A 20,461-nucleotide genomic window follows, 5' to 3' on the forward strand; every position below is an offset into this window, starting at 1 on the left:
CATAATTTATGATCTTTTTTTGCTGGCAAAAGATTGTCCATGGGAATACATTGATTTCCCTAATGGCAATGATATTATTCACTTAATGACTGGGATGTTTGCTTAACAAATGCTGCAAAAAAAGTCATAAAATTATGTGTGGTCAAATGAATACCTCAATTGCTAGAGACTCTATTACAAGCAGAAATTGTGGATTACTACTACTACTACTACTCATTCATTCATTCATTCATTCATTCAATTTTTATGCCGCCCTTCTCCTTAAACTCAGGGCAGCTTACAACATGTTAGCAATAGCACTTTTTATCAGAGCCAGCATATTGCCCCTACAATCCGGGTCTCATTTTACCCACCTTGGAAGGATGGAAGGCTAAGTCAACCTTTAGCCAGTGATGAGATTTGAACCGCTGACCTTCAGATCTACAGTCAGCTTCAGTGGCCTGCAGTACAGCACTCTACCTGCTGCGCCACCCCGGCTCTATGTATACTATGTACTATATATACTATATATATATATAAAACTGCCTTGGAAATGGCCCTGGGTTGGGCCGAGAGGCAAATAAGGAGCTGTGATGTTCCTTCAATACACCAGGGTGATTCGACAAAAAAATATGTAACCCTTCCCTGGTGCAGAGCTGAAGGGATTGGATACTGTAGTCTAGAGGATAATTCTCTGCCTTATAAGGCAAAGGTTGCAGGTTCAAGTCCCAGTGGGTATGGCTAGCTGATGAGGCCAAAATAAGGCCGAAATAGGTCTATCCTAGTCTCCTAGAATTTTCAAATTCAGCAAAAAAACATGTGACAGACAGACAGACAGATAATATTTTTTTGAACCCTGAAATAAGCACTTGGCCTTATTGCCATGCACTCAAAAGCCTGATTGGGCTTACTGGGCTTATATGGGGGAATAAGGAAATATAAGGGTTTACAGGAAGACTGGGAAATCCCTTCTATTTCTGCTAAGAAATCTACATACATGTATCCATGAAATCACCAGAAAGTGACGTGAATGTATAGGAGGTTCTTTTATCATTTTTTAAAAATACTAAATAATAATTATTTTTTAATAATTTTTAATACTAAAAGCCCCCAACTATTACAATTGCTTTTCATAATGGAATTGTTCATTCTGATCACCCTGCTCTGTACATTTATACTTCAAATATTATTGACAAATTTTATGTTTGTATTTTAAAATAAAAAAAATGTCCTCCACCCCTTTTGTTGGGTCCATGTGCCTCCTGGCTAATATCGGCCAGTAGGGTGATGACATGAGGCTGGATCCAGGTGGTGACCAATGCTTCCCCGATGGAGAGGTCTGTTCCGCCTCCGTTAAAGGAGGCGGGACACATCCTCTCCTCAAGAAGCCTTCCCAGGAACTAGCTATTTTGAGTAACTATCGTCCAGTCTCCAACCTTCCCTTCTTAGGGAAGGTTATTGAGAAGGAGATGGCATTCTAGCTCCTGCGGTCCTTGGATGAAGCTCCTAGGCCCCTCCACTGTGGATGCCTCAGGGGTCCGTTCTTTCCCCCTACTGTTTAACATGTACATGAACTGTTGGGTGACGTCATCTGACGGCATGGTGTGAGTTTCTAGCAGTACACTGATGACACTCAGCTGAACATTTCCATCCCGTGTCAGTTCAGTGAAGCAGTGGAAGTGATGTTTAGTTAATTTTAGTTTTATTAGATTTGTATGCCGCCCCTCTCCAAAGATTCGGGGTGGCTCACAACAACAGCAATACAATATACAAGTACAAATCCAATATAAGTTAAAAGCAATTTAAAACCCCATAAATATTATAAAATGATCATTACTACACAATCATACCATTCTCATATATTACAGTCAGAAAAAGGTGGTGCTGGGGGGACAAGATAGTTATTCCCCCCATGCCTGGTGACATAGATAGGTCTTCAACATCTTGTGGAAGGCGGGAAGAGTAGGGACAGTTTGAATCTCCGGGGGGAGTTGATTCCAAAGGGCCAGGGCCTCCACAGAGAAGGTTCTTCCCCTGGGTCCCATCAAACGGCATTGTTTAGTCAACGGGATCCGGAGAAGGCCAACTCTGTGGGACCTGATTGGCTGCTGGGATTTGTGTGGCAGAAGGCGGTCCCGGAGGTATTCTGGTCCGATGCCATGTAGGGCTTTATAGGTCATTACCAGCACTTTGAATTACCAGCACTTTGAATTTAAAGAGCCGAGGTGGCACAGTGGGTAAAGTGCAGTACTGCAGGCCAATAAAACTGACTGCTAGATCTGCTGGTCAACGGTTCAAATCTCATCACCGGCTCAAGGTTGACTCAGCCTTCCATCCTTCCGAGGTGGATAAAATGAGGACCCAGATTGTGGGGGCAATATGCTGGCTCTGTTAAAAAATGCTATTGCTAACATTTTATAAGCTGCCCTAAGTCTAAGGAGAAGGGCATTAAAAAAAAATTTGAATAAATAAATAAATAATACTTGTGGGACTGTCTTCTGCATCACACATCGCAGTGACCAATAACAGCTCACAGAGTCAGCCTCCGGGTCTCATCAGTCAAGCAATGTTGCCTGGCAGGGCCGCAAAGAGGGTCTTCCCTGAGGCAGCTCGAGTCCTGGAACCAACTTCTCTGGATATTTGTATGGTCCCCATACTCATGGCCTGCCGAAAGGCCTTAGAAGCACAGATTTTTTTAAAAAATGTTTAATATTGAGGGTTTTAAACTTTATTTTTATTATTTTATTCTATTATTGTGTTTTTTTATTCTTGTAAGCCGCCCTGACTCCATTTGGGGAAGAGTGGCTTATGAATTCAATGAAATAAATAAATAAATTATACTTGTCTCTGTTCATTATAGTCAAAGACTTGATGCTGAAGGGGCAGCCATTTTTATATTCTTTCAAAATTCTCACCCATACTGATAACATCTAGCTAAACCTCAACCTTATCACTATTTACTACTTATTTGGACTACCTCCAGAAAATGAAACCTTTGTCCCTGGGAATGTGATATTGTGATAAATACTTTTTCCAATACCACATTTAATTAAAAACAACAACAATGGTCTGCAATGGTTGAGCAAAATCACACAAGGAATTCCATTCTTTTCCATTTTGCTTTGATAGCAAATTTTTTATTTTCTTCTTAAAATTTAACAGCAAATTGCATTTTCTGTGCAGGTAGTGGAGTTGTCAGTTACATACCTATCCAATCATTTCTTGTAAGGCTTCCGTCATCCAAGTCAACCAAAGATCCTTCTGATTTGCTCCATGAAAATTCATTTAAATGACAGGAAACAGACATTCTTCTTCCTAGAAGATTTAAAATAAATTTGAAAACAAATGGAGAATTACTTAAAATAGTATACATCATTTAAAATGTGGCATGGTAATCAGTATCTAAGCAATTTTTCAGGCATGTATGTGCCTACATAGTTTTCAAACAAACCACCCTCTTTCTTAAGGCAATGTTTTTTGTGCATAGAACAAAGAATGGATGAGGCAGCATTTCGAGAGAAAGGGTTTAGATTCATTAGGAACTGGGAAACATTTTGCGACAAGCCACATCTATACAAAAGGGACAGGTTACACTTGAACCATAATGGAACCAGACTGCTGGCGATTAATATTAAATATGTTTCAGCGCAGCTTTTAAACTGATCCCTAGGGGCAAGTCGACAGGAACTGGGCAGCTTCCAGTTCGAGAAGGCGCACTGTCAAATATGGAGGGTAGAAGTTATGCACACATTGATGAGTCAAGAAGAAAACTAAATTGTAATAGTCAAGCAGAAGGACATGGCAGGCCATCTACACATTCTACAGTCAAATTCTACAGTCAAAGTTGAAAGTGCACCAGAAAATTATATATAAGTGTCTGTACACAAATGCTAGAAGCCTTCGAGCAAAAACAGAGGAATTGGAATTCTTGGCAAAAGAAAATAATATTGATATTATTGGCATAACAGAAACCTGGCGGACAGATGAAAACCAATGGGACACAAGGATTCCAGGTTACAAACTGTATAGGATGGACAGGAGAGGGAGAAATAGTGGCAGTGTGGCCTTGTACATAAATGAGGAGTTAGAATCTCATAAACTTGAAATTCAAGAAAATTCAAACTCACTCACAGAAACATTATGGATAAAATCCCAAAACAGAAAACAAATCTGACATTAGGGATCTGCTATCACCCTTCCAACCAATCTCCAGAGGCAGATTGGTATTTGGAAAATGAATTTAAGGAGGCTTCAGAAAGAAATAGGATAGTCATAATGGAGGACTTCAACTATCCATGAATAGATTGGGTAAATTCTTGTTCTACGCCTGAAAGACACTGAGTAATATTAATATAGTATATTTAAAAATAGGAAGGTTTAAAAATTGATAATGTGCTATTAACTATATAAACTTAGTAAGATTATCTTGATTTTCAACAATAGTTTCATCAATATAAAATTACCTTTAGTGGTCATAAACAAAATATAATTTTCTGATTACAGCATTAGCTTATCTTATAAAAAATGCTATTAAAAATTAAGTTTTCTTCTAATTACTTTTTTCTTTAGAGTTGATTGATTTTATACATTTATCACCATGTGTTTGAAGTAGCCACAGTATGAAGTATTCTCCCTATCTAATTTAAAAAAAACCTATTCCTTTAATAAAGAATTAGGTCTATGTTTTATTGCTAAAGCACTATTATTATTTTTTAAAAAGTCTGCCTTCCAATGATAAGAGATGCCTATACTTCTTCAGTTAATATCTTGTGCTTTCACTACTCCCAGCAGGTGGCAGCATCTGCCAGACATTATCTGAAGCTAAACAGACCTGATGATGGGTGACCTTCCCAGAAGGGGGCAATGGAAAACCACTGCTGTATTTGTCAACTCCTTTAACTCAAGAGTATGACTTAGGAAGCAAGATTCACATGGATTTTAACTGGTTTTAAGTCAAGAATTAGGGATTAAAAGACAGAATCTTGACAACAGATAACCCTCCTTTATTAATGATGTTACAAAGGTGGGGACACTCTGAAACTTTTCAATGTCTTTTTCCTAGTTTGGTTTCATGAAAAGCTAAGAATAGAAACATAGAAACATAGAAGTCTGGCGGCAGAAAAAGACCTCATGGTCCATCTAGTCTGCCCTTATACTATTTTCTGTATTTTATCTTAGGATGGATATATGTTTATCTCAGGCATGTTTAAATTCAGTTACTGTGGATTTATCTACCACGTCTGCTGGAAGTTTGTTCCAAGGATCTACTACTCTTTCAGTGAAATAATATTTTCTCATGTTGCTTTTGATCTTTCCCCCAACTAACTTCAGATTGTGTCCCCTTGTTCTTGTGCTCACTTTCCTATTAAAACACTTCCCTCCTGGACCTTATTTAACCCTTTAACATATTTAAATGTTTCGATCATGTCACCCCTTTTCCTTCTGTCCTCCAGACTATACAGATTGAGTTCATTAAGTCTTTCCTGATACGTTTTATGCTTAAGACCTTCCACCATTCTTGTAGTCCGTCTTTCAATATCTTTTTGTAGGTGAGGTCTCCAGAACTGAACACAGTATTCCAAATGTGGTCTCATTTGGAATAATTTTTTTTAAAAAAAGTCTGTACACATAATCCTCAACTTCATTCAGTGTCCTTCCGTAGTTACAATGGCATTGAAAAAACGAATTGTAACAATTTTCCACACTCGTGGCAAAATCCCATAGCAGTGACGGCGAACCTATGGAATGTATGCCATATCGGAGGGTAGGCGAGGCATTGCCCTATGTCAGCTCCAGGGTACACGAACGCACTGGCCAGCTGATTTTTGGCCTTGGGAAAGACCATTTCGCCTCCAGAGGTTCCAGAGTGCAAAAAAATCATCCAACAGGAAAAATGTAAGTTTAGTAAACCAACTTCCAATTTGCCTATTGTGCTGTTTTTCATTTTCTGAAGCTTCAGCAAGCTTCCCTGCAGCTTCCAGGGTGTGAAAAACAGCACAATGGGCCTATTGGAAGTACATTTTTCCAAACTTCCGGCTTGCCCATTTGCCTATTTTTTCGCTGTCCCAGGATTCAGCGAGGCTTGTGCGCATGAACGGTGTATGTGACCATGCACAGAGGCAGCATGGGGCAGGAGTCCTCATGCATGGGAAGGAAAGGGTGTGGGCATGTGCGCACACTAGCACATGCGCACGCACACACACACCCTTCTGACAAGTGAAACAAAAAAGGTTCACCATCACTGTCCTATAGATACTTGATCAAAATTCAGATGCTTGGCGACAGACTCATATTTATGATGGTTGCAGTGTACCACAATCATTTTTGCAACTTTCTGATAAATAAAATCAATGGGGAAATTAGATTCACTTAATAACCATGTTACTAACTTAACAACCACAGTGGATCACTTAACATATGTGGCAAGAAAGATCATAAAATGGGAGCAAAACTCAATAGCTGCCATGCTTAGTAACAAAAATTTGTGGCTCAGTTATAGTTGTAAATCAAGGACTTGCCTGTGGCAACTTCTCCCATCTGCTGATGTAAGCTTTCTCAGTTTTATTCCCCTCATTCCTATCATAGGAAACCCAGCTCTTCTCAAGAAAGACAACCCTTTGCAATTTGATGTTCATGCTCTGCGCTCTTCTATCTGCTTCAGATTGGAGATCAGGAGAAATGAAAGCTAATAATTTTTAAAAATGGTTTTCTAAAACTCCATATGATGAAGTATGGGTAAATAGCAAAACTGAATCGGAAGAATAACATTTCAGTGTTTCTTGCTAAACTGAAAACATACTGACTAAAAAAAAGTCTTTTGCTATTTATTTTTAAATCACAATTAAAGAGTGGTACAAAAAGACTACTTATTATACATTCCAGTAATGGAGAATAGTGGATTCTCTATGCAGAGAAAACAAAAGCACAGTTGAGCAATAGTCATTCCGACTGCTATAATTTAAAATAAAGAGGGCAAAGAAAGAGCAAAGCATCACCCAGCTGTTAACTGATGCAAATTTTGCACACTGTAAGAAAAAAGATTTCTAGAGTAGGGATATAACAAGGCAGAAAACACATGTTGTTTGTATACATTATGCAGTGATACAAATGTAGTAAGTAAATGCCTCTAAGGCATTTCTTGGAAGTTTTATAATTTATTTATCTGAATATAAATAATTTCAGTATCAAATTAAATGAATAAATGCAAGCTTAAAAAAACACTCATAAAAAGGTTTGTTGATATTCTAAATCATGGATGTTTTGATTTGCCTGGGCCTCACTGAGAAAGAGGAATTGTCTTGGGATGCTTATAAAATACACCACATTTTGGGGAGTATAAGACGCACCTAAGTTTTGGGGAAGGAAAATAAGGGGAAAACAATCTACCTACCAGGTATTCATTTGGCTAGTGTCCTTGGTCTGGTCAACTTCAGCACATTGTCCCCTGATTAGGGATGTAAAAACCTTTTTCAGAAGGAGTAGGAATGAAAACAATGCTGCAAGCCCGAAAGATCATTAGCACCTCATTAAGGCTGGAAAAATCTTCTTGGGGGTGAGTAGAAATGAAAACAAACCTGCAAAAACCTAGGGCTGAAAAAAACCTTTCTTCAGAGTAGTAATGAAAAAATCCTGCAAGCTGGGATGATCATTAACACCTCATTAGGGTGAATGGCAATAAAGCCAAGCATTTATTTCAGGATTCAAAAAAATACAGTGATACCTTGTCTTACAAACTTAATTGGTTCCGGGATGAGGTTCTTAAGGTGAAAAGTTTGTAAGATGAAACAATGTTTCCCATAAGAATCAATGGAAAAGCGATTAATGCGTGCAAGCCCAAAATTCACCCCTTTTGCCAGCCGAAGCGCCCGTTTTTGCACTGCTGGGATTCCCCTGAGGCTCCCCTCCATGGGAAACCCCACCTCTGGACTTCTGTGTTTCTGCGATGCTGCAGGGGAATCCCAGCAGGAGAATCATAGCATTGCAAAAACGAGCGCTTCGCTGGCAATGGAAGTCCGGAGGTGGGGGTTTCCCAGAGAAGGAAGCCTCAGTGAAATTGCAGCATTGCAAAAATGCCAAAGTCTTCAAAACCCTACCTCTGAACCTCTGTGCTTTTGCGATGCTGCAATTTCACTGAGGCTCCCCTCGCTGGGAAACCCCACCTCCGGACTTCCATTGCCAGTGAAGAGCACATTTTTGCGCTGCTGGGATTCCCCTGCAACATCACAAAAACATGGAAGTCTGGAGGTGGGGTTTCCCATGGAGGGGAGCCTCAGGGGAATCCCAGCAGTGCAAAAACGGGCACTTCGCTGGCAACGGAAGTCCGGAGGCGGGGCATCCCAGCGGTGGCGGTGGGTTTGTAAGGTGAAAATAGTTTGTAAGAAGAGGCAAAAAAATCTTAAACCCCGGGTTTGTATCTCGAAAAGTTTGTATGATGAGGCGTTTGTAAGATGAGGTATCACTGTATAAGAAAGGGTTTTTTTTGGAGAGAGTAGCAATGAAAATAAGCCTGCAAGATGGGAAAGAGCCATTAAGATCACTAACACCTCATTAGGGATGGAGGGAAAAACTTCAAAAAAGCTACAGAGTATAAGACACACTCAAATTTTCAGTCTCTTTTAGGGGGGGGGGAGGGGATGCATCTTATACTCCAAAAATAGGGTACATACAATATAGTTAAGGTATATAAATCACATACTATCCTGTTTTCGCCAAAATAAGACAAACCCCTAATAATAAGCCCAATTGGGCTTTTGAGAAGCACTTGCTTCAGGGTTCAAAAAAATATAAGAAAGGGCATTATTTTCAGGGGGAAATGGTAATATTAAAGTTTACAATCTCGTGTGCTGCAAGACTAGCTTGTCCAGGGATGCACATGACTCCAAGTTGGACATACCTGTTCTAAGCACTGTGAGGGTCATTCCATATCAAGTGATCTAAATATGATTTTTAAAAAACCTGATGTCTTTAGATATTTTATTTTTTTATGAAGTGCTACTTTAGTTAAATACAAATTAAAGTTTTGAATTTCTTTCTTCATCAGTTAATTTTTTACAGACTTCTAAAGTTTTGAAAAAGCGTGAATTTTGGCGCCGTATGGCTTTACATTTGTTTTTCATATATTGGGCTAGAATTAAGAGGTGGCATCATTTTTCTCACAACGGTACTGGCTTTCATTTGATATGTCACCAGACTATGTTTCTGTATATTTTGCTTTGGAGAAATCAAATTCAAAATTTTGATGCACAACTGTGAAAAAAACATGTTTTAAAATTGTAAAAAAATGCATGTGTGTTAGTTGTGTTCTTGGTTATATTTGAACAGGGATTCAACTTGGAACCCTAACCTTATCAATTTTTAAAAAAATTTAAAGCCTTGAATCATCTGATTTTGTGTGAGTTTCCTTTTTTCTTTTCAAATTACAACCTATTGAATCCAACATTTATATGCAATAGAGAAACACAAAAAACAAATATCGTAAGTGCCAGAATAAATACATCTTAATCATCATAACACAACTTGCTCAGCATTTTCAACCTGAATGCATTGAACAAACCAAAAGAAAAAAGGTGATCATATCCTCAAGTGTGATTTTCTAAATACAGGGTGATCCTAATTATATGTTAAAAACAAGATTAAAAGAACCAATATTGTTAACACGTATTTATACATGTAACCATTTTTTAATTTTTTCTTTCTTTTTTGTAGCCTGAGTTATGAGTAGAAATGTAAAGGTAAGCAACACCAAAATTTGCACTTTTTCAGAACTCTGAAAATCAATTTTAAAAAATCTAGAATTTTTTTCTTCACATTTTGCATTCTCTGACACACTACAGTGAACCCTCGATCATCGCGAGGGTTCCGTTCCAGAACCCCAAGCGATGATCGATTTTTCGCGAAGTAGCGGTGCGGAAGTAAAAACACCATCTGCACATGCGCAGATGGTGTTTTTACTTCCACCGCCCTTCGCCCGCCCACCCCGTTGCTCGCGCCTGGGGTTTCCCCGCGCGCGCGCCGCCCGCCCACGCCATTGCTGGGGCCGCTTCCCAGCTGGGAAGCGAAGCTGGGGTCCCCGCGCGCGCGCCCGCCCACGCTACGAGCGGCATTTCACCTTCCCTCCCAGGCAAAAAGATGCCGGCATTCTGGGCTGATGAGGTCGGACTTCCCAGGCGGAAGGCGTGCCACTCTCCCCGCATCTTTTTGCCTGGGAGGGAAAGTGAAATGCCGCTCGTAGCAGCTGCTAGAGCCGCCGGCATTTCACTTTCCCTCCCAGGCAAAAAGATGCCGGCACGCCTTCCGCCTGGGAAGTCCGGCCCCATCATCCCAGAATGCCGGCATCTTTTTGCCTGGGAGGGAAAGTGAAATGCCGGCGGCTCTAGCAGCTGCTACGAGCGGCATTTCACCTTCCCTCCCAGGCAAAAAGATGCTGGCATTCTGGGCTGATGGGGTCGGACTTCCCAGGCGGAAGGCGTGCCCCTCTCCCCGCATCTTTTTGCCTGGGAGGGAAAGTGAAATGCCGCTCGTAGCAGCTGCTAGAGCCGCCGGCATTTCACTTTCCCTCCCAGGCAAAAAGATGCCGGGGCACGCCTTCCGCCTGGGAAGTCCGACCCCATCAGCCCAGAATGCCGGCATCTTTTTGCCTGGGAGGGAAGGTGAAATGCCGCTCGTAGCAGCTGCTAGAGCCGCCGGCATTTCACTTTCCCTCGCTGCAGCCGCGCGCCCCTCGCCTTCGCCTCACCTGACGGAGCCTTCTCCGTCCCTTTCCTGCTGCACCGGTCTGGGGCCAAGTGGGCGGGGGGCGGCCGGGACCTCGCCTGTCTCCGCCGCCCGCATCGCCCCTCCGGCGGGCCGGCCTCCCCCGCCCGCCTCTGCTGAAAGCGCACGAAAAAAAAGAGAGAAGGCTTCTACCAGAAGCCGGGGACGGCGGGCAGGGGCATGAAGGATCTCTTGCGGGGGAAAAGCCGCTAGCCAGCTTTCGGAGCTCCTCCGCCATCACCCGCTTCTGGTAGAAGCCTTCTCTCTTTTTTTCGTGCGCTTGGCGAGGAAAGGCAGGCGGGGAGGAGGCGACGGGGCCAAAGGGGGCCGAGGGAAGCTCGGCTGCGGTCGAGAGAGAAACGGCTTGGGCTCGCCGCAAGAAAAAAAAGAGACAGGCTTTTAGTTTTGGCTGCGGGGGGAGGGAATCCCGCCGCAAGGTAAGCTTCGGGGCGGGGCGGGCGGGGCCCTTTTGTGCCAGTCGGGGAGGCGGTGGCGGCTGCAGCAGAGGCGGGCGGGGGAGGCCGGCCCGCCGGAGGGGCGATGCGGGCGGCGGAGACAGGCGAGGTCCCGGCCGCCCCCCGCCCACTTGGCCCCAGACCGGTGCAGCAGGAAAGGGACGGAGAAGGCTCACTGGCAGCCCTTGCCCATCGCCGCGCCTTCGCTTCCCCCCCTCCCCCGCTGGATCCGGCAGCGTGCTGAGGGGAATTGCCGCGGACTGGAGGCAGTGAGGCAGACCGGCTCCGAGGCGAGCGGCCGGAGCTGCGCCCTCCTTCGCCCGCCAGGTGAGGCGAAGGCGAGGGGCGCGCGGCTGCAGCGAGGAGCCGAAGATCCGGGCGGGGAAGACCCAGGGAAGGTTCCTTCGTCCGCCTAGCAGCTGATCTGCTCGGCAGCGCAGCACCAGCGAGGAGCCGAAGATCTTCGGCTCCTCGCTGCTGCTGCGCTGCCGAGCAGATCAGCTGCTAGGCGGCCGCTCGAGAGCAAGAGGGGGAGAGATAGAGAAAGAGAGAGAAGGAAAGAAAGAGATGAGAGAGGGAGGAAGAGAGTGTGAGAGAGGAAGAAGCAACATAGAGAAAGAGGGGGAAGACCCAGGGAAGCCTCTGCCCGGCGGGGAAACTCCACCATCTACACATGCGTGGAAGGGCACGCATGCGCAGATGGTGGAGTTTACTTCCGGGTTGAAAACTAGCGAAATAGCCCTTTCGCGATCCTTGAGGACGCGAAACTCGAGGGTTCACTGTATTACCAAATAACAAAATCTCAAAAGAATTAAAAATATATAGGAAAAAATTATTGGTTCACTTGACATGGAATGACCGAGGGAGCTATTAGTCACTTAGCTAAAAAATAAACAACCAAAACCTCCTTCTATTGTTGACTTCCTACTCCAAGAGAGCCGTTTTTACATCGGATGTTTTTTTAAAGGATTTAAAGTCCAAAATGATGCATAATGTGCTTGATAAAATACTTTTTTTCAATTGATATGTATTAAACAAAAGAATGAAGTCTTTTGAAGTAAACCTATAAATGAAATTGCTGTGTATATATCAATAGTACAAAACTGACGTGAATCCTAAACTCTTTTATTTATCATTCTGTAATTCACTCATTGGAGAAGAGCCTAATTCTGGGAACGATTGAGGGCAAAAGAAAAAGTGGACGACAGAGAATGAGGTTGCAGAATGGAATCACTGAAGCATTAGGCTAGAGCTTTAATGGACTCCAGAGGATGTTAAAGGACAGGAAAGTCTGGAGGAACATTGTCCATAGGGTCCAACTAACAACAACAAAATTCACTAATTTTGGATAACAAAATTATCTTCTTCTATTGGATAGAATTAATTTAACTTAATATCTCCAGGGGAAAAAAATTCAAAATTTTTGCTTCCTGAAAAACCTTTACAGATTATGATATATTTATGCTCATTTTAAAGGAATCTTATTTCATAATGACAATGTCATATATAGCAATTTTGATAAATAAGACATTCACTTTGGATGACTATAATGTATTTATTCACATTGTTTCTAACATGCTGCACAAGTTCAACCGAGCCAAAAGTGATTTGCTGCCTATTTTCATTTGTATTCAGTGTCCAATGAATTTCAGTGTAATGTCCGAATAATAGTCAATCAGCATTGATGGATTCCAATGGCCCTGATACTGTTTTTCCACTATGGCAATGTCTTGCTGAAACGTTGCACTAAATCTTTGGGAAAGAAGTCCAAATGTGGATGCAGAAAATGAAAGTTATATGTTGCACTTCATGATTTTGTATGCTGTAAGCTTGTCAACCAGCTGAATGGAATTGGTCCTCTGTGAATGGGTGTCAAGAAAACTCTCAATAAAACCCATTGCTTTTCAAGCAATTTTATCTGGCCCCACTTATCAGATCCTGGAACCGCTTGTCACTGATGACCCATCTGATCTGTGGATCAACAAAGATGCCTTTCTTGATCTTATGCATCAGTTATTCTTGGAAATATTTGTTTTAAGTAATAAAATCTTCACCTTCCTTGTTCATTGCTTTCACAAAATTTCCCATTATTAAAAATATCTATTAGATCAACAAGTGGTTCATGTTCTTCTATCCTGGAAACAATTTTTTTCAGAGTGGCCAATTTTTTTAAAAGTAATGTCTCACTTAGCTCTCCCATTCACTTATATAAAACAGTAGTTGGTATATCCAAACTCAAGCAATAAAACCACTATTTTTGGATCTTTCAGTTGTACTTGGTATACTGGATATATACCAACAACAGTTCCATTTTTTTCATGTATGCAGCAGTCGATAAATAATATTATTAAAAACAGAAGATTTCTACAAAATGGTATGCAATAGGTTCAATTAAGGCTACTTTTATTATTAGCAGCCAAAAATCAATAAGGTATAGCCAATAATGTTCATAAAGCAAAATCTTTGTTGTCCTATTCCCCCTCATACTGATGAAAAATCAAAGTTAAATTATTTCTCTAACTAATATATTTACAATTTAATTGAGCAACAGGCTTTATAAAAAGCCTGTTGTGTTTAAACTATGACAGTCACATACTTTTTACAAGTATTTCAAGTACTGGATTTTCTAGATCCTAAGAGCAATGGCAGGATATTGGCCAATCTAACCTTTAGTTTTCATCAGGAAATTTACAAATACCTATTTTCAGGTCACCTGGTGCTATTATATATAAAATGTCTATTTAAAATGTTTAGTGCACTAACATTTTTCTTTTTCTTTTTTTTAAAAAAAAACTGAACTCCAATTATATTTCACCCATTTTTTAAAAGAGTAGAATATGTAGAAGAGAGAAATTTCCCCTGTCATAGGAAGCTTTCGATTGATAAACTTTCTATTAAAATCAGATGCTGAAAAAGAAAACTGTATCTAAATAGTGCAACCTTAGACTGTTGGAAACACTTTTAAAACAATTCCATTTGTTCCAATCACAGACTTTGTCACAGTGCTGCAAAATTCCACACTGCACAACAAAAGAAGGTAAATACCACCAATATACTACTGATACAACTGGAACAAGAATTGAATAAGCCTTAAAAAGCAAATAACAAAAAGAAGTGAACAGCTAAGAATATAAAAGCAGACCAAATAATTTTGGGATTAAAAACAAAATGAATTCAAAAATTCTGCTCATCTACATCTTTTATTGCTGTACAAAGCTCACAGAAGAAATGAATACAGCTGATTTAGAAGAAGATATCTCTCAAGAAACTACATAATCATAATTGTGGCAGGATATATATAAAATAAAAGGATCATTTAAACCATTCTAATGTGACAAAGAAAACAGCAATTTAAAATTTGTCATTAGATCTGCCAATATTGAATATAACAGGACAATTGCAAGTAATGATATAGAGTGGTACCTCTACTTAAGAACTTAATTCGTTCCGTGACCAGGTTCTTAAGTAGAAAAGTTTGCAAGCAGAAGCAATTTTTCTCATAGGAATCAAAGTATAAGCAAATAATGCATGTAAACCCATTAGGAAAGAAATAAAAGCTCGGAATTTGGGTGGGAGGAGGAGGAAGAAGAAGAGGAGGAGGAGGACAGTCGCTGCTGAAGGAAGGTGAGGGGAATCAAAAAAATCCAAAACTTTAAGGCTTAAAAAAAGAAGAGGGACTCAGGTGGCGAGGAGGAGCACACTCCCATATACTCGGTGCAAGGCTGCCTCCCATACATTGCGCCAGAGAGAGAAACCCAGGGGGAATGGCAAGAAACTGGCCGGGCCTTCGTGCCGCTCTCAAATTTCCTGGGAAATTTTTCCGGGCTCGGGTTCTTAAGCAGAAAATGGTTCTTAAGAAAAGGCAAAAAAATCTTGAACACCAGTTCTTATCTAGAAAAGTTCTTAAGTAGAGACATTCATAGGTAGAGATACCACTGTATTTTCCAACCGAATGCTGATAAATGCTTTGCTTAAACAGGCATGTGCTAGACATAAATTAGAAACTGTATATTAAATGAAGGTTTAAAATACAGGAGTCTCTTGCCCACGTATATTTTCAAAAACAAAAACAAAAACTGATGACTATTGGTGTAAACCTTTTAGTAGTGCAGTCTCTCTTTTCTTTTTAATCCTTTATTGGACAGCTGCAATTTTGAGGCATATTATGAATATTTTTATAAAAGGTCTACTAAGAAGACATTACTAATTCATCAAAGATTGGCACTATTATTATTTATTTATTTATTGGATTTATATGACGTCCATCTCTGAGGACTCCGCAGCATGCTCTGTCACTTCTCATAAGCTTTCTGAGCTTTCTACCATCTTGATTGCTTCTAACTATTTCCCACATATCTCAGCACATTTCCCAACAAAACAAAAAGTTGCAATTACCAATGATTTTTGTTTTCTAAGAAAGCTTATAATGCCAATTAAAATGTAAAATATCAAATGTAAAATATATTAGAAGCATACTGACACTTCTGTTACGAGATCCTAGGTGGCTGAACTGTAAAGTAGTACTATGGTATTAGATTATCGATAATTTTTCCTCAACGTAAAATATCGCTTTAAATTAATTTATTAGGGTATAAAGTGAAAAGGAAATGAAAATAATTAGAAAATAAGATGCGAAAAAGGGGAAGAAGAGAAAATGAAGCATAAAAGGGGAAGAAAGAAAAGCAAAAAACTCAAACTCAACCCAGACAAGACGGAGTGGCTGTGGGTTTTGCCTCCCAAGGACAATTCTATCTGTCCGTCCATTACCCTGGGATTAGGATTGCCCCCACCCTCCCTGCCTTTCGTAAACTCCTTAAGACCCACCTCTGCCGTCAGGCATGGGGGAACTAAAACACCTCCCCCTTGCACATGTTATTTGTTGATTGATTGTGTGCTTGTTTTTTATATATACTGTTTTTATGAGATTACCCGAAGTGTGCATGTGCAAATGCGCACCCCTCTCCCAAAATGCAATGTGTGTGCAGATCCCATGCATGCCTCCCACCGCCTCGCACTCCAACCCCCCAAACACCCTGACCCTATGATTGCACACACATCCCCCTGCATCCACCCTGTCCCCCGTGCATAGGTGGCAGAGACCTGACAACCAGCAGCTGGTGGGAGGCCACACACATTGGAGCTGAACTAGGGCGAGGGCTCGCACATCCACAGACAGGGTGATGCATACCACTTGTGGCATGTGTGCCAAAGATTCACCGTCACAGGTATATACTAGCCATTTCTATAAAACTGAATAGGTAGCATGACTGGTGGAGGAATTCTGGGAGTTGAAGTCCACTAGTCTTAAAACTGTCAAGTTTGAAGACCCCTGAGTTTGGAGTTAGGAGTGCAAGGGTCTTCAAACCTGGCAACTTTAAGGCTTGTAGACTTCAACTCCCATTTCTGAGTTAGCATGACTGGTGGAGGAATTCTGGGAGTTAAAGTCCACAAGTGTTGAAGTTCTCAAATTTGAAGTTTGTAAAAAGTGTACATGGTTTTTAAAAGCATACATGGTTGTAAAAAGTATTCTGTTCCACTGGAATTTTATTAAACAATATAATACTACACCATTTGGCTCAGAATACTTTTTTTCCTGTTTTCCTCCTCTAAAATCTAGGTGTGTCTTATACACCAGTGCGTCTTATACACTAAAAATATGGTAAGTAATGTTGGATCTGATTATAACCTAGATGGGTCCCTTCCAAAATTCCTGGAACTTTAAATCAATTATAAATCACTTCATGATGCACCCAAGAAAATTATATGGGCATGCCCAAATGCATATACAGTGATACCTTGTCTTACGAAGTTAATTGGTTCCAGGATGAGGTTCCTAAGGTGAAAAGTTCATAAGACGAAACAATGTTTCCCATACGAATCAATGGAAAAGCGATCAATGCGTGCAAGCCCAAAATTCACCCCTTTTGCCAGCCAAAGCACCCATTTTTGCGCTGCTGGGATTCCCCTGAGGCTCACCTCCATGGGAAACCCCACCTCAGGACTTCCTCATTTTTGCGATCCTGCAGGGAAATCCCAGCATTGCAAAAACGGACGCTTCGCTGGCAACGGAAGTATATAATATAAATAAAATATAAATGAAAGCAAAGAACATTATCTAAAATCCGGATGATAGCATTTGGAAAGGAGGTAGCACAGGATGAACGATATATACCAGAAATAATTGGATAAATAATTAGAAAAAAATGATTAATTTAACTAAGAAATTGGCATTTGAAATTATATTGTATTATATTTTAATTTGAGGTAAATTGGAATCTCTGTAAGGTGTGAAAAACAATAAAAAATTTATACCCACAAAGTAGAAGAATGCTCTATAAAGATTCACCAAGATTATCTTCTTCTTTGGAAGATTTATATTTTTTCCCAATTAAATTGAATATCCATTGACAAGAAAAATATTACAGGAATATTGCTACTATTGATCAATTTAATATGGCTACTCACTCCAAAAAAATTCTGGGTTCTTAGAACATTTCTAGAAGTTTTGCAAACACTATTTTGTTTATCAAATTATATATTATTTTATATAGAAAAGAGTAGAATCTTACAGGAAAATGTATCTTTTTTTTTATGAAGTACATCCACATGATTATTATTTATTAATACGAATCTTTAAGAAACCAAAATGCTAGCTGTTTCTGCTACACAGCTATTTTTCTGGCCATTATCTAAAGCAGATGTCTTCAAACTTGGCAACTTTAAGATTGTGGATTTCAACTCCTAGAATTCTTCATGCAGCAGAACTGGCTGGAGAATTCTGGGAATTGAAGTCCACAAGTCTTAAAGTTGCCAAGTTTGGGGACCCCTGAAAACTTCCAGCACTGAGGAATACACACACACATTTAGCAACACAGTTTTATTTATTTTATTAATATGTTTCAACTTAATTCATTTGAAAGGCCTAGCTTACATAGTATTGTTTAGATTAAAATATTTACTTTACCTATTTCCTCCACAGAATATAATAGGCTACAATGAATTATTATGACTTACTTACTTATTTGCATAACTGAAGGATACAGTTGAATATTACTTTTCTTTCAAGTGGGAACCACATGACTACCCATTTAACACGTTATTTGCCCTGGGCTGCCGAGCAAACTCATAAACAAAATATTATAGTCTTGGGGAAAAAAGCCATAAACCTGTAAGCCATGGATAAGTAAATACTACCACAGTCCATAACCATTCAAAATCTGATTTACGAAACAAACGTACAAGAAAATAAAACTGCAACAGAAATAGAAGCCCACTAGCTGAAAACGCCCTTTTTTATATTTGTAACTCACTTTTGCTTCCCAAAAACTCTGAATGGCGGATGTTGTTATCCCCCACTCCCCGCCCTTGCCCATGTGATTCTCACACAACCAGAGAGTTTGGCCGAGAGTTGCTAACTAGTTTAGCCCCCGCCACCTCCCGCCTGTGAATTTCGAGGCAAGATAGCACCTAGGATTTATGTGACTATGAAGAAAATAGTTCGTGGCTATTATTTATCCTTGCAAAGCAGAAGAAAAATGGTGTTCTTTATGCTATAAATCGGCATCCACTGCACGATCAACAAAAATATAGCTCTACTTGGAACGAGAAAATAAGCTACTAAACGTGTCATGAACTATGCCATTCTGGATAGTATTTAAAATGAACTCTATGAAACAAAGGGAAAACGACTCCCACGCTCGCCTCTATAAGAATTTCAAATTTGTAAGCACCCACAAACTATCGTAGTTAAATGTTGATAACTTCACAAACTCTTAGAGAAGAAACCTAGAACAAAGCTTGATTAACACAGTAATCTCTACAGTAGAAACTGGGATATTTATTTTATTTTGTTTTATCTTATTTTATGGTTGTACACATGCTCGAGGAAAGACCGGAGCTGTGAGCTAACTTTCCCCCAAAGCCAAGCTCAGGCTTGGGCACTCATCCAGTAACAGAAGTACAGTATACCACACTCCTCTCCGTCTTAGCTGTTTCTCATTTAACATTTGAAACGTGCAATTTAAACAAAATCATACCTTTCTCTTCCCCCAAATCTGCAGAAGTTAATTATCCTGAAGCATCACTTCAGAAACTTGCGAGTGATTCAGGATTCTTGATAATCCCGCGCGAGCTTCCTAAATGTAGAATTGATTACCTTCCTAATTAGAAGCAACACCTCGTCTAGTGGCGGCAGCGCCTTCTGGAAAACAGAGTCCAACTCCCGTTTCCGAACACCCAATTAGCCAGGCGTTTCGGAGAGCTTGAACTACACTACCCATAAACCCATTCTCTTCACCTGAGTTTCCAAATGAAACCAGGAGAACTGGTTTGATTACTAGAGTTTCACCTTGAGCCGGAAAGAGAGATGGGGAGAGAATAGTTCAGTTTACATTTTGTTTTTTGTGGACTTTGTTTAGTTTAGCTAGGCTTTATCTCAATGAGTATTTAACTATGCATGTATGCTAGCTCTAGCCTATCACCTCTCATTTTTCTAAACCTTAAAATCTGTAGAATTTAAAAAAGCCAGGAAAGGGGGAAATTAACATCTGCCACTACAGAAACTAGGTTTCAAAAAGGTATGAAATATAGAAATATAAAATATTATTTTTCAAATTATTGGAAAAACTTTGAACTGCCAGAAAGCAGGCACAAGGGGTAGACCAACAGCTGTAGAAGATAATATTAAAAAGGGAGAAAAGTCCTTGTCAATCTCACTGAGATTAATGCAGATTGCAGAAATATTGTTGTGTTTGCATCATCCCCTTATTACTTTTAAATAAATTGCAGTTTACCAGGATTTTCCCCAGGTAGCTCTAGACTATATCAGCATATTTCTAGGAAGAGCAGAGACTGTACACACATTTATTTTTGTAGGCCCTGTTGTATAATAATCCATATGTACACCATTATAAAGTTATTCCTTGGATCAGTATATTAATGCAATCAGACATATAATAAAGAATGGCATCTTGTATTTTATATCCTGCCTTTGACTTTCCATAATTCAAAATAGAATACATAGTATTTTGTTTTGCTTTGCATTTGCCCCACAGCTTCTAGGAAAGAAAGAGTGTGGTCTAAGTTACCCAGCCAGCTTCATGACAAAAGAGATCATAACTCCGTCTTTGCTGATTTCTAGTGTGGCTCCTACATCTAACTGATGTAGTAATTTTAGTGCATTAACATGGACATATTTCTGTGCGACCTAGTGATCTCTATAAAGACTTATGATATCAAAGGAGTTGACAAATACATAAATGCAATTAGAATCTTAA

General features: G+C 40.1%; 1 protein-coding gene across 4 annotated transcripts in view; it reads right to left on the reverse strand.

The window, feature by feature from the left end:
• MACC1 (MET transcriptional regulator MACC1) overlaps positions 1-19,394 on the reverse strand; it is a 53,202-nt gene extending 33,808 nt beyond the window's left edge. The window contains exons 1-2 of one of the 4 annotated variants that reach the window (XM_070767386.1): positions 19,223-19,374; positions 3,187-3,294 (exon numbers count right to left, since the gene is read on the reverse strand). In XM_070767386.1, the coding sequence (XP_070623487.1) occupies positions 3,187-3,286 (100 nt within the window). In that variant the 5' untranslated portion in view covers positions 3,287-3,294; positions 19,223-19,374. Of the gene's footprint in view, positions 1-3,186; positions 3,295-18,496; positions 18,522-19,222 lie in introns of those variants that run through there. The other 3 variants (XM_070767385.1, XM_070767383.1, XM_070767384.1) reach the window with 3 other exon arrangements.
• Between the last annotated feature and the right edge of the window lie 1,067 nt (positions 19,395-20,461).

Source organism: Erythrolamprus reginae, chromosome Z, assembly GCF_031021105.1.
Source record: "Erythrolamprus reginae isolate rEryReg1 chromosome Z, rEryReg1.hap1, whole genome shotgun sequence".
Classification (NCBI taxonomy): Eukaryota; Metazoa; Chordata; class Lepidosauria; order Squamata; family Dipsadidae; genus Erythrolamprus; species Erythrolamprus reginae.